General features: G+C 41.8%; 1 protein-coding gene across 1 annotated transcript in view; it reads right to left on the bottom strand.

Moving 5' to 3' along the window:
- spata17 (spermatogenesis associated 17) overlaps positions 1 to 17,015 on the bottom strand; it is a 107,566-nt gene that overhangs the window by 82,353 nt on the left and 8,198 nt on the right. The window contains exons 2-3 of the mRNA XM_060831454.1: positions 15,160 to 15,249; positions 6,692 to 6,773 (exon numbers count right to left, since the gene is read on the bottom strand). Of these exons, the coding sequence (XP_060687437.1) occupies positions 6,692 to 6,773; positions 15,160 to 15,249 (172 nt within the window). The remainder of the gene's footprint in view (positions 1 to 6,691; positions 6,774 to 15,159; positions 15,250 to 17,015) is intronic.

Genomic DNA, 17,015 nt, shown 5'->3' on the forward strand with positions numbered 1-17,015 from the left:
TGGCCAAACTAACACACAACAAAGAGAACAGAACCACAACAACGAGCACCCGAGCTACAAACCTTCGCACAAACCTTGAAGACATAGCTATGTTGGTGGGACGGTGGCCAAAATGCCAACAAGGACAAATATTACTGCCTGCAGAACCAGTCCCCACCCTATTCATGAGAACTGCCAGGCAAATCATGGATTCGGTTACATGTTGATTGATCCCCAAAAGAGCCGGCACAATCTTCTTAGGCATTGTGGATGCCCAATCAGTGTGCAGGGCTTATTAGTCAAACATGAGGACAGAGATAGAAAAGCGGTGAATATCTTTTGCAATAATCTGACTCCAGGAAGTGTCATGGCCAACAGGTTTTCATTTACCATGAAGGAATTCATATATTGCCTAAGTGACATTTGGCATACAAGGATACAAGGACAGCTCCATATTATCCATCATCTAACAGTCTGGTGGAAAGAGCAGTCCCAACTTTGAAGCCAGACTTAAAAAAATAGCTCCACAGCTTCAGTTGATACCAAACAGTCCTGATTGTCAGACCACCCTTCATGCAACTACAGGGACAGCTCCAGGAGAGTTACCAATGTGCACCAGATTAAATCTGATCTCTCCAGAACCCCAATGGGGAAGGGGGGGGGGGGGGGGAATGGAGCATCAATGCTGGAAACAAGATTCCTCTCAGCAAGAGACAGTTTACTTCAGGGGACAAAGCTTGGCATCACAACCTCGGGGATTATCCTGCATGGGCAAGAGGCATGGTCAATGACGTACAAAGTTGGGTAGGTGAGGCAGTTATTGAACAAGCATATCAACCACAGGAAAGCTGCAAACTCATGAATGAGGTAGGAGCAAAATATACCCGGCCCTCAGAACATTTGGAGGCTGTCAGAAAGTGTGGGTTCTCTCCCTCCATCTAACGTTGAAGAAACCTTGGATTGAGATGGCCATGGCGGATGTCGTAGCCCAACACTTTTACCAGCTGAAGAGGAGGATGAATTTCTTCTAACTTTCTGGACACAAGAGGTGGGCTACAGTCTGGTACAAGTGGCCTGTATCTGATGCGGAGTTGGAGAAACCAGACCCAGTGTGAAAACATCCCAGGAAAGGCTATATATAAAAAAAAGAGGGGGAGGAATGTTGTGATTGTAACAAGGTCAGCTTGGTGGACATCTTGGAATATGAGTTCGATAGGTGGGGCTGTTAACTAGATCCAATCAGAGCGCTTAGAGATATGAACAGGAGCATCCCTCACTGCTTGACCATGCAGCATTGCCCTTTGATGTCAAGGGCACTGCTGGTCACTGGCCACTTGGGTGTTTCCTTTCTTCCTGGTGGTGGAAATTGAATGAAGGTTTGTACACCTTGTGTCTTTCACAATAAAGAAAAAAAAAGAAAAAGAAAAGAACAGGAGTATCAGTGTCAGATATCCTGTTCACTGAGTTATTTTAACATTGCTGTTGATGGTGTCCCGGTTCACATGTTGACCTGGATGTTTGATTCTCTAATCTCTGCTCCCATCACAAGAGACTTCAAAAGCTGGGAGGCTCACTAGTCAAGCATTTTTGTCAGATGTATTCTTTCTTGTGTTTGACAGATATAAAAAAAAATGAACAGGAGCATCAGAAGTTCTGTTCACTCAGAGCCGGCTCTGAGGAAGCGAGACTAATGTCAAATACTATGCAAGTGTAAATAGTGACTGGGTGACAGGATGCTGGCCTCTATGGAGTTACTTCACTATAAGCTATAAGGGTTATAAGTTTTAAGTGACTTTTGAAAAAGAGAACAGGTGAACATAGGAGTGGATGGGAACTGATGTTTTTCAGTGCTACATTGGTGGTGGAAAGGAGAAGTATCTACCTTTTCCAGAGGGAGTCAAGACTGCATACAATCACAGATCTAGAAGGAAGTGGGAACAGACAGATATGGAGGTCAATGCAATGAATTCAGTTGCAAGATGTTTAATGATCTTACATAAGCAGGCAAGCTCAGTGAATGCCTCCTCAAATACCATATCTTCCAACTGAATCAGACTCAGTCACTGCTCAAATCACTTCAAATCACACTCAATGACAGTTCTTTCTCCCTTGCCAAGAGCAGGTTATATACAAGAGCAGCGAGCATTAACCAGATGGAGAGAGGTAGTCTTTTATCCTGTAGTTCACAGGGGGCAACACAGGAAACATTACCAACTGCAAAGTAGCCTTGGCTGAATCCAATCAAAGCTGAAAATGTGTTGCTGGAAAAGCGCAGCAGGTCAGGCTTATGCCCGAAACGTTGATTCTCCTGTTCCTTGAATGCTGCCTGACCTGCTGCGCTTTTCCAGCAACACATTTTCAGCTCTGATCTCCAGCATCTGCAGTCCTCACTTTCTCCTTGAATCCAATCAAAACAATGATATCCTTCTCCTCATATCCTACTTTTCCTCATCTCAAAATTTCTTCTGCCTACAAGTTACAGATGGCATAAGCATATTCCTCTTACTTTAATCCCTACTTCCTCATCACAACCTTTCCCAGTGACTTTTTACTTATCCAAGACCCAAGAATCACAACCTCACTAGGCACTGGGACAAGAGCATAATGTTGTACTTCACATTTAATATTTGTAAACACAGCTTAAATTTGCACATGTTATCAAGAGGATAGCTTAGAAGCAGGGTCTGCATCTGGTGCGACACCAGCCACAAATGGATTGTATCTGTCAAGACATACAAAGCCTAATGATAGTGTAAGAAACTAGAGATTAATTTTTTTCCTTAATTCTAGATTTATGCATAGAATGTAGCCTTTCTACATTCTCCCTAAACAATTCCCAGTGTCCCACAAATGTGGTCAGGGCTGGGGTTGGAATAAGGCAGAGGTGAGCTCACCAAGGTGTTGAGATCTTAACATTGTGCTCTGAAATACTTCAATGGGCAAGGATATAGAAAAAAAGCTGATGTGTACATGCAATGAAACACTTGAAGCATGGAATGCCTGCCAGAAAGCAGTCAAAGGAATGGAAGGTTCCGGTACCAATTTGGCACAATACTTTGAGCAGAACTGGAACTCCATCCTTTCCAGCATGATCAAATCGTTTTGTCCACTTGGTGGTCCCAAACATGACAAAGCAGGTCATGGTGGATGCTACTAGAAGTCTTGCTACAAAAGTTGAGATTCCTTGCGTGTCAGGTCAACTAAACTTGATGCATGCTCAAACTGTTATGCAAGGTCCAACAACTGCCAATATGGTTGTGAATGCTGCAGACTGTCTTGTTCACCATCAGATTACCATGATGGCATGAGGCTGAGGCATCACACTGATTGAGTGGCACTGGAACATTAAGCAGAAAATTGTCTTGTTCTCTCAGCATTACTGATTTTCGTCTCAGCCCTAGTCATTCTAGTTATGAAAGTTAGTAGCCTTCCAACAACCATACAGCAGTTTGCAGAAGTACATTGGAGGACAGAGAAAGGCAGTCAGAATGGATGTAAAGGAAACAAAATCAGTTTGCTACTGCCCAATCCACTGCACATTATTCTGTAATAGTATGGAATCTCAAAAGTTTGAGCAACAGGTGAACAGCAGCTACACAGAAGAGTCAAGATTAGGGTGGTGCTGTAAAAGCACAGCAGGTCAGGCTACATCTGAGGAGCAGGAAAATCAACATTTCGGGCAAAAGCCCTTCATCAAGAATGAGCAGGCAGCTACACATAAGCTATACAGCAGATATGTGAATGGTGTCTGCCACTAACAGGATGTTGGCGACAAACCAAAAAGACATTCTACCTGCAGACAAGTGAGTAATGCGGTGTATGAATTTCAGTGTTGGTATGATACCAACTATCTAGACTGAACATCCCCAATATTGGAGGATCCTAACAAACAGCACATACCTTTGGCTGTTCAGAACAAGATCAAAGTACATTGCAAAGTTTGCAACACAATGTCCAAAATGAGATGTTAATCCACAATCTTACAACATTTGATGTAATTCTTTGCACAGTCTATATTATACATTAACTGATTTAGGATTGTCAACTGGGCTTGCAGTTGAATGCACTTGTGTATGAATGAACAAGGTTTTTTTTTGCAGACAGAAGTTACTGTACCTAATTTCAACTCAACAAAGCAGGTGACATCCAATCCCTCTATACCTCCATCCGCTATGACCAGGGCCTCCAAGCCCTCAGTTTCTTCCTCTCCCGATGTGCCCACCAGTACCCTTCCACTGACACTCTCATTAGTTTGGCTGAACTGGTCCTCACCCATAGCAATTTCTCCTTCGAATCCTCCCACTTCCTCCAGACCAAAGGGGTAGCCATGGGTACCTGGATGGGCCCCAGCTACGCCTGTCTCTTTGTTAGCTACATAGAACAGTCCATCTTCTGTAGTTACACTAGCAACACTCCCCACCTCTTCCTCCACTACATTGATGAGACACCTCGTGCTCCCATGAAGACATTGAGCAGTTCACCAACACATTCCACCCTGACCTTAAATTCACTTGAACCATCACTGACACCTCCCTCCCCTTCCTGAACCTCTCCATCTCCATCAATGTTGAGCGGCTCAACACTAATATTTTTTACAAACTCACCGACTCCCACAGCTACCTGGATTACATCTGTTCCCACTCTACCTCCTGTAAAAATGCTATCCTGTATTCCCAATTCCTCCGCCTCTGCCATATCTGCTTCCAGGAGGACTAGTTCCACCACAGAACACACCAGATACTATAATTTCCCCTCCCATGTGATTGAAGATGCCCTCCAAAGCATCTCATCCACGTCCCGCACCTCCGCCCTCAAACCCCACCCTGCCAATCGCAACAAGGACAGAATACCCCTGGTCCTCACCTTCCACCCCACCAACCTCCACATACTGCATCATCTGTTGTCATTTCCGCCACCTACAAATGGACCTCACCACCAGCGATATATATCCCTCCCCACTCACATTCGCTTTCCGCAAAGACTGTTCCCTCTGTGACTACCTGGTTAGGTCCACGCCCCCAACAACCCACTCTCGCCTCCTGGCACCTTCCCCAGCCACCTCAGGAATTGCAAAACACGTGCCAACAACTCCCCACCACCTCCATCCAAGGCCCCAAAGGAGCCTTCCGCATCCAAAGTTTCATTTGCGCATCCACCAATGACATTTATTATATCTGTTGTTCCTGACGCGGTCTCCTTTACATTGGGGAGACCAGACGCCTTCTCGCAAAGCGCTTCAGGGAACATCTTCAGGGCACCCACACCAATCAAACCCAACGTCCCATGGCTGAACATTTCAACTCCCCTCTCCTGCTCTGTCAAGGACATGCAGGTCCTGGGCCTCCTTCACTGCCACTCCCCCACCACCAGACATCTAGAGGAAGAATGCCTCAGAACACTTCAACCCTAGAGCATCAATGTGGACTTCACCACTTTCCTCATTTTCCCACACCCCCACAAAACCCAACCCCAGTTCCAACCTGCCAGCTCAGCACCATCATCATGACCTGTCCTACCTGCCAATCCTCCTTCCCAGCTATCCGCTCCACCCTCCTCTCTGACCTATCATCTTCATCCCCACCTCCATCCACCTACTGCACTCTTACCTACCTTCTCCCCAGCCTCACCCCCTCCCATTTATCTCTGTACCCCGGAGGCTCCCAGCCGCATTCCTGATGAATGGCTTTTGCCCGAAGCGTTGATTTTCCTGCTCCTCGGATGCTGCCTGACTGGCTGTGTTTTTCCAGCCCACTGTAATCTTGACTCTGATCTGTAGATCTGCAGTCCTCACTTTCGCCAAGCAGGTGACTGCCAATCATTGGTTCATTAGTAAAGGCATTGTCCTGAGAAATCACATCAAAATTGTCAATCATCATGAATTGATATATCCTTCATGGCAACACCTCCATCAATCTGTGTCCACTTGCCAGTTAATCACCATTCTCCTCTCAAACAGTAAATATTGTCTCTCTCTTTAATTGCTGTTAGAAATAGAAAGTTTTGCTGATGGAATTAAATAAGAAAGAAGGGGTGGAGATTCAGTTGAAACAAAATGTTAGAATGGGTGTAATTGCTTTTTGGATTGAATTGCCTGTTTATGTGCTGTATACTCCATGTAATTTAGATAAGAAACATCTTATAATAAAACTGTAAATACTTGACAGTTCTATTAAATTAGGCAGTGGGGATGAGGTGTTGGGAAGAAAGGTGAAGAGAAGTGGGATTCTGCTTGGTGCTTAACATGTTCACCTCTGCAAGCTTAAGAGTGTTGGCTGGAGCATGGAGCTCCATAAATTACAGCTATGTCATCAAATGAGCCTCGCACACTGACTGCTGGCACAATCTGCCTGCTCTGCATCCTTCCAGTAGATACTAACTGCACAAATGATACTTTTTTAAAAACCAGGATAGCATCAATAGCACTATTTCTCACAAATACATGTGCATGGCTCAAACGGTTCTGGATCAGAATGTGTCCATGAAAATTGGGCACTACCAATCCTAGAGGTATGTTAGCTTGGCTAAACATCCAAATATTTGTATTTAAAATTCCAGTAGGTTATAATAGATCCAAATTTTGTCCATAAAATGAAAATTAATTAACATGAAGATTGAAGTTCTTTAAATGAACATAAAACATCATTCCATTTTTAATGCATCTTTGTCAAGAGCTAAGTTAATTAGAATTGCCTAATAGAATCAAGGTCTTTACCTGAACCATGCTTCTGAATTCCATTCTGCTACGATAACCTCTCCATGTTTTCTGAATGACGATTGCGATTTTCTGCACATATCTTTTGAAGAAAACAGTTTTAATGGTATTAGTTTTCTGATAAATTTTATAATCTGAAAATTTTCAATTAAAAGTAGCTTTCTTCAAAGGTACCTACCTTACATCATATCAGAACAGAAGTTCCATACAAGAATTCAACAAAGTGCTACGCTCAATTGCATGCCTTTCTTTGTTGGCACTGGCATAAGACTTCTGACCGCGAATGAGAACACTACAGAGATAGGTGGGTATGAACATTTATGCCACTAGCCAGCATGTCAATTTACTATCACCATTGCTTCTTGGCTTTACTTTTTGGAGACAGGATCAGCAGCTGAAGAGCCACTTCTGCAAGCACAGGGAATCCATTAAAGGGATTAGAAAACCCTTTACAGCTGATTGTCAGAAGTAGGTAGAATTTTCTATTTGGCCTACAGGCCCACTGATATGTCTGGGTCGAGGCCAGAAGACATTGGGGGATGGGATGGTTGAATTGGTAGAATTTGCATGGGTTAAGTTGAGGGTCTCTATTTGCCTGGATTCAGCTACATATCATCACTGGTGATGGGGGTTTTCTTTTCACAGCAATGGCCTGGCAGCTAAGCTCTTTCTTTCATCTTCTAAGTTTTAAAATATGCAGAGACAGCACCTCAAAACAGAAGTGTTTTGTCTCCATCTTTCTAAACTGCAGGCTTAACCTTCTTCCAAGGTAAAAGAGCAACCTCTTGGCCCTCCAGTTGAAAACCAGCCTGCTTAATTGGATGGTGAGACTGCCCTGTGGCTACTAATTGGCCCATTTTTAGGAAAATCAATGCCAAGTGACTGTTACCCCCACATGCAGGTTATGACCCCTATTTGACACTGACATCTGGGTCCTACATCACAGGGGAAAATCCTGTTCTACTCTGTCAATGATGCAGTTTTCCAAGATGCCATGTTACCTCTATTATAACAAGACTGCAAACTTACAAAGAGAAATTTATCCATTAGACATGGAAGCTCTTTTAAAAACAGTGTAAAATTAAACTGAACTAAAGACTGCCGATCTTTTAAAGGAGCACTCCAACAAATCATTCAATATGAAAATATTTAATTTTGGATATTTATAATAATAATGCAACCCCTGAAGTAACAACTAGCCCATTCATGTCCTCAAGTGTGCCCGTGGATAATGCAAGCCTCTCTAAGGACAACTAGGAATGTACACAACCACAAATGAAGGGCAGGCAGTCAGACTAACCATACTCCTCAGTTGCCTGCTACCAGGATCTGTTTGTCGCCACCTTGACTAGACTTGGGGCAAATTAGTGAGCAGGTCCTAGTTAATTGTGGAAAGATTGCTAATGCAATTGTCATGAATTGATGCCACTTTGTGGATTGATATATTGTGTTTTAAGTTTATAACCAGTAAAGTGTTTCTTTTCAGTTTGGTAAACACTTCTTTAAAACTATTATTTTCTTCCCAGGTTTTACTCCTTGTATTCTTTTCGTACTGCACATCCTTCTTGGCTAAAAGGGTAGGTTAGAGAACAACTACTTGTCATTTTGGTCTCTGGGTCCCAATCACTGGCAGTTTGTGATTGGGAGCCACCAACTTTACCATGCTAGGTAACATCATCACTGAGCCTCCAATGAAGCGTTGGTGTTCTGCCCTGCTTGCTATTTATCTATCTGTCTTGGTTTGTTGTGGTATTTGATATCAATTGCAGTTCTGCTTCTGAGAGGTTGGTAAATGGGGTCCAAGTTAATATGTTTGTTAATGGAGTTCTAGTTTGGACACTAGGAATTCCCTTGTGTGTCTTTGTTTAGTTGTCCCAGGATGGACGCATTGTCCCAGTTGAACTAGTGTCTCTCTTTGTCTGTGTGTACGGATAGCAGTGACAGTTGGTGGCTTTTGATGGCTAGTGGGTGTTCATGTATCCTGGTGGTTTCCTGCCCGTTTGTCCAATGTAATGTTTGTTGTAGTCCTTGCAGGGTATTTTGTATATGACGTTCATTCCACTGGTTGTTGGCGTGGGGTCCTTTTTAAATTCATCACGAGCTGTTTCAGTGTGGTGCTACCATGATGCCTAGGGACCAGAGTAGTCTAGTCATCATCTCAGAGGGTCTTTGATGCATGGCAGGATGGATAAACTGTCTGGGCGCGTTATGTCTTCTTGATTGAGTCTGTTGTGCAGGAATCGGTGGACTGCGCTTATCGGTTGTTGTTCCTGAATACAATGTTTATCAATAAACATCACCCTAGTCAAAGAAACACTGGCCTCACTGCTAGATGAGCCAAGGACACAAACACTAACAGCATCAACTCCATCAGCAAGGACAGCATCCTCAAACTAGTAGGCCTGTGCCTCACAACCAACTTCACCTTCAATGACAAGATCTGTAAACAAATCAATGGGATGCCTATTGGATCACTAATATCAGGACACTTATAGAAGATAGAGAGTTGGGTTAAAGAATCATTTTTACCTCTGCAACATGCAATTAGTACAGTGCACAGGAATTAGTGCTGAGGCCACAATTATTTGTAACAATGACGTGGGTAAAGAAAGTGAATGCACTCGAGCCACGTTTGGGGAGGCCACAAAATGGGTGGGATGACAAGTAATGAGGATGACAAAGAGTTTGCAGAGGGATAAAGACAGGTTAAGTGAGTAGTAACAAACTAGTCAGATGAATATAAGGGAAAATGTGAGGTTTTGCATTTTAGCAGGAAAACTAGATGACCAGTAAACAGCTTAAAATTGAAAAAGAATGCAATAAGTCACAGAACAGAAGGATTTCAGAGCGCTCATTCATGAATTTAAAAAAAACTTGCCTCTAAATTCAGCAGGAAATAAGGAAGACAAATGGAATGTTAGCCTGTATTTCAAAGGGAATGGAATATAAATGTTGGAAGGTTTTGCTAAAAATATGCAAGGCTCCAGTCAAACTAGAGCTGGCATACCATGAATGGTTTCAGGTCCCTTATCTAAGGAAAGAAATTAACATATCTGTGCCAAACATCATATGCAGCAAGTAATAGACCGATCTAAGCGATTCCACAGCACATGGGCCAGATCTAAGTTCTACAGTCCTGCCACATTGGGCAGGAAAGTTTGTGGACAACTAAACAACTCAAGTATTGCCAACCTCAATAATGGGACAGCTTAGCACATCGGTGCAAAAAGTAAAGCTGGAGCATTTGCTACAATCTTCATCTCAAAGTTCCGCCTGGATGACCTATCTTGACCTTCTCCAGAGCACCCTGGCATCACAGATGCTAGGTTTCAGCCAATTCAGTTCACTCCACTTTGAATCAAGAAACAGCTGGATACACTAGATACTATAAAGACTTTGTGCCCTGACAATATTCTGGCAATAGCACTTAGGTGGATTAGCCCTAGGAAATACAGGGTTACAGGGATAGGTCAGGGGTTGGGACATGGCGGGATGCTCTTCAGAGGATCATTGTGGACTTGATGGGCTTGAATGGCCTGTTCATACAGCGTAGGGATTCTATGAATTGTGTAGCAGTTAAAATCAGGGATGCACAAAATGAGTGCTTAGCAGTGCTGGAAGAAAAAAGGAAAAGGAGGCTGTGGAGGAGTTTGAAAATAAGGTGATGGGGTGCTGGTTAAGGGATGACATAGGCAGTGGAGTTTTGGATAGCCCCAAGTTTGGAGAGAGCAAAATGTGAGAGGCCAGCCAAAAGTATATTGGAATCAACAAATCTTGAGGCAACAAGCTAAGTTGGGACAAACATGATGTCAGGTGATGTTACAAAAGGTCTTAATGATGGTATGAACATATGGCCAGAAGTTTAAAGTCTGGTTGAAGATTTGTAGCTCGGGTGTCCGTTGTTGTGGTTCTGTTCGCCGAGCTGGAAGTTTTTGCTGCAAACGTTTCGTTCCCTGGCTAGGGAACATCATCAGTGTTATTGGAGCCTCCTGTGAAGCGCTGCTTTGATGTTTCTTCCGGTATTTATAGTGGTTTGTTCTTGCCGCTTCCGGGTGTCAGTTTCAGCTATAGTAGTTTGTATGTGGGGTCCAGGTCGATGTGTCTGTTGATGGATGTTCTTGCCGTTTCCGGGTGTCAGTTTCAGCTGTAGTGGTTTGTATATGGGGTCCAGGTCCATGTGTCTGTTAATGGAGTTTGTGGATGAATGCCATGCCTCTAGGAATTCCCTGGCTGTTCTCTGTCTGGCTTGTCCTATGATGGTAGTGCTTTCCCAGTCAAATTCATGTTCCTGGTTGTCTGAATGTATGGCTACTAGGGATAGCTGGTCGTGTCGTTTTGTGGCTAGCTAATGTTCATGGATGCGGATTGTTAGCTGTCTTCCTGTTTGTCCTATATAGTGTTTTGTGCAGTCCTTGCATGGTATTTTGTAAACTACGTTAGTTTGGCTCGTGCTGGTTATTGGGTCCTTTGTTCTAGTGAGTTGTTGTCTGAGTGTGGAAGTTGGCTTGTGTGCTGTTATGAGTCCTAGGACTCAACAGCACACAAGCCAACTTCCACACTCAGACAACAACTCACTAGAACAAAGGACCCAATAACCAGCACGAGCCAAACTAACGTAGTTTACAAAATACCATGCAAGGACTGCACAAAACACTATATAGGACAAACAGGAAGACAGCTAACAATCCGCATCCATGAACATCAGCTAGCCACAAAACGACACGACCAGCTATCCCTAGTAGCCATACACTCAGACAACCAGGAACATGAATTTGACTGGGAAAACACTACCATCATAGGATAAGCCAGACAGAGAACAGCCAGGGAATTCCTAGAGGCATGGCATTCATCCACAAACTCCATTAACAGACACATGGACCTGGACCCCATATACAAACCACTACAGCTGAAACTGACACCCGGAAACGGCAAGAACAAACCACTATAAATACCGGAAGAAACATCAAAGCAGCACTTCACAGGAGACTCCAATAGCACTGATGATGTTCCCTAGCCAGGGAACGAAACGTTTGCAGCAAAAACTTCCAGCTCGGCGAACAGAACCACAACATATGGCCAGAAGCTCATCTTGGGTCAAACATGGCTCGAGCAAGGTTGCAAATAGACTGGTTTAGCCTCAGACTCTTGCCAGGAACAGAGACGGACTTAGTACTTTGGAAATAGAGCTTTAATTGGGGACTGAAAACAATGGTTCCAATCTTCCCACTATTTAATAATGAAAATTTTTGATCATTCAGTTGTGGATGTCAGATAAGCAGCCTGATAACTTAGCAACATTAGAGGTGGAAGTGATGGTGATGAGATAGAACTGGGTGCCATCACTGCATTTGGGAAAACTACGGCTTTTTGGATATTGTTGCCAAGGGGCAACTTGTCGATGAGAAATAGGAGGTGGTGAAGGATGGATCATTGAGGGCACACAAAATAATTTTGTGGGAACAGGAAGGAGAAGATATTGCAAACAAAACTTTGGCTGTTTATTACATTAAAAAAGCATGGAAGCAGATGAGAAAGTGGGTGGCACGGTGGCACAGTGGTTAGCACTGCTGCCTCACAGCGTCAGAGACCGGGTTCAATTCCCGCCTCAGGTGACTGGCTGTGTGGAGTTTGCATATTCTCCCAGTGTCTGCGTGGGTTTCCTCTGGGTGCTCCAGTTTCCTCCCACAGTCCAAAAATGTGCAGGTTAGGTGAATTGGCCAAGCTAAATTGCCCATAATTTAGGAGAAGGGGTAAATGTAGGGGAATGGGTGTGGGTGGATGGCGCTTTGGCAGGTCGCTGTGGACTTGTTGGGCCGAAGGGCCTGTTTCCACACTGTAAGTCATCTACTCTAAAAAAAACAAACAGTCTCTCCTCACTGGACAACAATGCAGAGTTTTTGAAGAAGATGGGTGAGATCAATAATATTGAAAGCTGCAAAACAGGAGGCCAAGCAGGCTTTTTCATTTAACTATTAAGAAGGGCTTGATGAAGTGAATAGGGAAGAACAATTTCCTTTGGTTGTGGAGTGTAATCAATTTAAAATTGAGAGTATGAGAGGGAAAAGAATGCTTTGAAAAATTCTCTTTACACTGCAGGTTAGTTTTACAAGAACAAACATTTATGTCAGAGACCATCATATCTTTTAAAAGAAAATAATAAATATTTGAAGTGGATATGAATGCAGGGAAAATTGGAAAAAAACTAATGAGATTAGGTCTGGATTGCACCAAAACTTCAAAAATGACAAACTTCTGTGATTCTACACTGCAAATTATTTTCATGATCTTTCAATTTAAGGACGGTAAGTGTTGGAAATACCCAACAGGTCACCTGTGAGGAGGTACACTCTTAACATTTCAAATTTGTGACCTTTTATTATAATTGAGGAAAGTGAACAAAGTAGTAGTTTTTGATGAATTGAAAGGTGGGGTGGGTGAGAAGAACAACAAAACAGAAGGTCTGCTATAGGTTAGAGGGCAGGAGAGATTCAATGACAAAAGGTCATATTGTACAAAAGCCAAAGAAATTGGAATACCATGTAAATTTAAAGGAACAAAAGTGTATGGATGAGACATGAGTGGCTGAATAACAGCCTGCAGAATGCAAAGAAAAGGAACAAAGAAACAAGAGAAAATAAAATGCAGAATGAAGGTAGATGTAATGATTAAAAATTGCTGAACTCAATATTGAGTGCAAAAGACAGAGTGAAAAATGTGATGCTGCCCTCAACCTTAAGCTGAGTTTCTGTAGAACACTGTGCAGGTCAAGAACTGAAATAGAGTTGGTGCAAAATGGAGAATTTAACTGTTAACAGGCAGGAAGCTGGGGATGATGCTTGCAAACAGTTTGATTTCACCAAAATAAAGCAGACCACCAAACAGATAGCACATATTGCATGCTACTCGAAAGGATTATGTAAATTGTTGTTTCACTTGGAAGAAACATTTTGGGTTGTGCATGGTAAGAAGGGAGGTGGGAAAAGGTTGCACTACATCTCATGTTGCAGTAGAAAATAAACTATACATGCCGGAAATGGTCAGAAGGTTAGATAGGTTCTTTTCACTGATGCTATTTCATGTTTAAGTTATGGAATCATTCATTGGAACTGACGAAAGTTAGAAATATGACAAATGATGTCTGGCTGGGTAGGAGGAGAAGAGAAAATAAAAAAGAAGCTCTGTAATAGTGTAGATAACCTTTATGAGTTTTGAGACGTGGTATTATGTCTGTATTTTACCCCTGTAGATGCTGATCAATCCTGCTTGTTTTTCCATTGTCTGTTTTATTAGACCCCAGGCATGAATTTCAAGTATTAAAAAATCTGAACATCAAGATTTGAAAGGAAGGTAACTCCCTTGGACAGTGTGCAAATGCACCAGATTATCATGGCTTTCCAAAGAGTGATAATCAGTGTTAAACCACTTTTAATTATCGTTTTTTTATATCAATTAAATTCACATTAGATTTTAGAACAAATGTTCAAAATACACAATTTAATCAATACCTTGCTCAAGAAAAGACACTCAATTCTTTCTTCCACATTAATTATAGACAGTAACACTACAATTTAAGTATTATATAAATCAGATGCAAAAGTCACTAAAACTGGATTTGAGCAAAAGGTATGAGACAACCAAAGTATACCTGCAAATACTAAAATTTTAATTTTCAAACTTAATATCTGGCCCAAATTTAGTCCTAAATCTTTTATAGTTTAGGATATCTGTCTATCTCATTTATTTGTATATGAATCAGATCATTAATGATGAGACATCTCCATAACGTGAACTCTAATTTAAGCATCAAATCGCTATATGTATACTTGAAAGGCTGCACAGAAGCATTGCTCTCTTTACTTAAATTCTTGTTGGTAAAACTACTTTTGTCGCATCTTTTTTAGCAGTACACAGTATCAGTGTCATTTTTGCCTTGTTGGTCTACGTGATGGCTCTTCACGTGTCTGTTTATACTGATGCATTTGTTAATAATCTAATTTATATGCAGCTATGATTGCCTTGAATTCCAGGGTCTGCAAAGCAAAGATCAGAGGTGATAGACTTGTACATTTGCACCTTAGAAATTCCATTCAAACCAGCCTTCTATACTTTGCCTGTATGTATGAAATTTCAGAGGATGCCACAACAATGTTACTGACGTTCCTGCAGCTAGACTGGGCAAAGCAATTCCAAAATATAGATGGTTCTGTTATAGGTTGAGGAGCTTCTAAGTGAGCTTTATGCACTAGAATCCTTTCAGATAAAAGTGAGGCAGCTATAGTCACGTCATATGGCATAGATGTGCAGTGTTTATAATTAATGTGGCTGTGGAAATTTATATTAGAAAAATGTTAAAATGAAGTATGACAAAAGCTTGATAAACATGAAGCAAGGTATTGGATATGGTAAAGGTACATTAATAGATTATGATTGTTGAAATACTGACTTAGGTTTAATTAGGTTGACTGTACCTGATATGTGCTCGAACCTTAAACCCTCTGAAACAGCTTTGGATTTTCACAGCAGCGCAATGTTCTCGTAATCGGTTTTCTTCTGCAATGCTGAAAAATAACATAGGTTATTGATACATTATAGCAAGATGGAAGAATCAAATTGCTTTGCTTATATAATAATAAAAAAACATTTTTTTTTAGAAAATCTCCCAAAAGTAACAAAAGAAACATTATTTTAAAGCTAGAAACTCTTAACGGATGTTGGTATAGAGTCATAGAGCTAAACAGCATGGAAACACATTCTACAGTTCAATTTGTCCATGTCAACCATAAGTAAGCGTGTAGCCTTCTATGTGACACATTTGCTGCAGAGAATGTGAGAAAGTGCTTGTTCAAAAGAATTGGTGACATATATTCTTGGTGTCAATGGATCGGTGTAAATCAGTTGATAACATTTATTCACTTGTGGAATATGTGGCAGTACTTCCTTCTCACACCAGAGGCTGGAGGTGTGTATATTTCACAGTAGGGTGTCGGATAACTAAATTGCTGGTTTATATCAAAGACTCTCAACAAAACACATACTCAGAAGGAAAAGAACTTATAATTTAATAAGCTGAGTGGAATATGGATGTAAAAGAACAACCCTGATACATTTTCATGTATACCACACTGAACTGACTGCTCTGGGAAGTGAATGTCTCATCACCCTTACAGGCTAGGAGAACATAAAGGCTGAAAATTGGAAGATGTTCATGTGTGAGTGAGAGAGAAAACAGTTTTATGCAAATGACATTCACTGACTGAAGGGTTCAATGGACACAAAAAGAGAGAGAGAGAGAGAGAGACAGAGTCATGACAAAAGCTCGTGGAAAGTTTAACGAGTTATAGCCTGATTTGAGTAAACACTGCCTTGTAATGGATTGAATGTTTGTGTGTTGTTCCCTAGATCCTGGGATCCGGGAATGTTATGAATTTAATTTGCATTCTGGGAATCTAAGATGATTGTAAATAAAAAGCCATTTTGTAGGACAATGAAACTGGACATGTTAGCTGAGCAAGATTACCTCATGACTTTTCCACAAAACTTAGACTAATCTCTCCTTATAATGTACAAGCCAAAATTGACCATCTGGCCTGGCTTGATCCAGGGTTTCCACTTTGATGTGCATGTAGCTTAATTAGTCAAGTGTACTCAGACCTGTCAATGAGTTTCTCTTCCTCTGCAAACTTTTGCCATTTTATTGCTGCTTATCTGATTAAAATTACAAAAACACATGTCATTAATACCAACTTCTGTATAAAAATAGCTCGTTGGCAACAATAAGGGGAGTAGCCGGAGAGAGCTCTTAGGGATAAAGAGCTGAAGGTTTTAGAACCTTAGCTCAAGCCTGGCTTGTAGGTATCTTTATTACAGTGTAACATTGATGCCATTGGTAAATAAAGGTAATAATTTAAACTAAATGGTCTGGAAGAGTTTTACATTCCAGATTACCACAGAGTACGATCTCTGGGACGAATCAAGAGAGGCTACCGATAGAGTCCATCAGGGATTCCCTGAGCCAACTTGAATAGGTACTTTAACAACCAGATATCCGAAATCATCTTGTTCCATTTTCTGGCAATTGGCCCATATCTCTCTAAACCCCTCTTATTCATATATCCACTCAGAGGCCTTTTAAATGTCATAACTGTACCAGCCTCCACCACTTCCTCTTGCAGACTATTCCATACATGCATCACCCTCTGCATGAAAATGTTGCCCTTTAGGTCCTGTTTAAATTTTTCCCCTCTCATTTTAAACCTATGTCCTCCAGTTTAGGACACCCCCACCCCAGGGAAAAGACCTTGGCTATTCACCCTCTCCATGCCCC

Source organism: Hemiscyllium ocellatum, chromosome 10 (genome assembly GCF_020745735.1).
Source record: "Hemiscyllium ocellatum isolate sHemOce1 chromosome 10, sHemOce1.pat.X.cur, whole genome shotgun sequence".
Lineage (NCBI taxonomy): Eukaryota > Metazoa > Chordata > Chondrichthyes > Orectolobiformes > Hemiscylliidae > Hemiscyllium > Hemiscyllium ocellatum.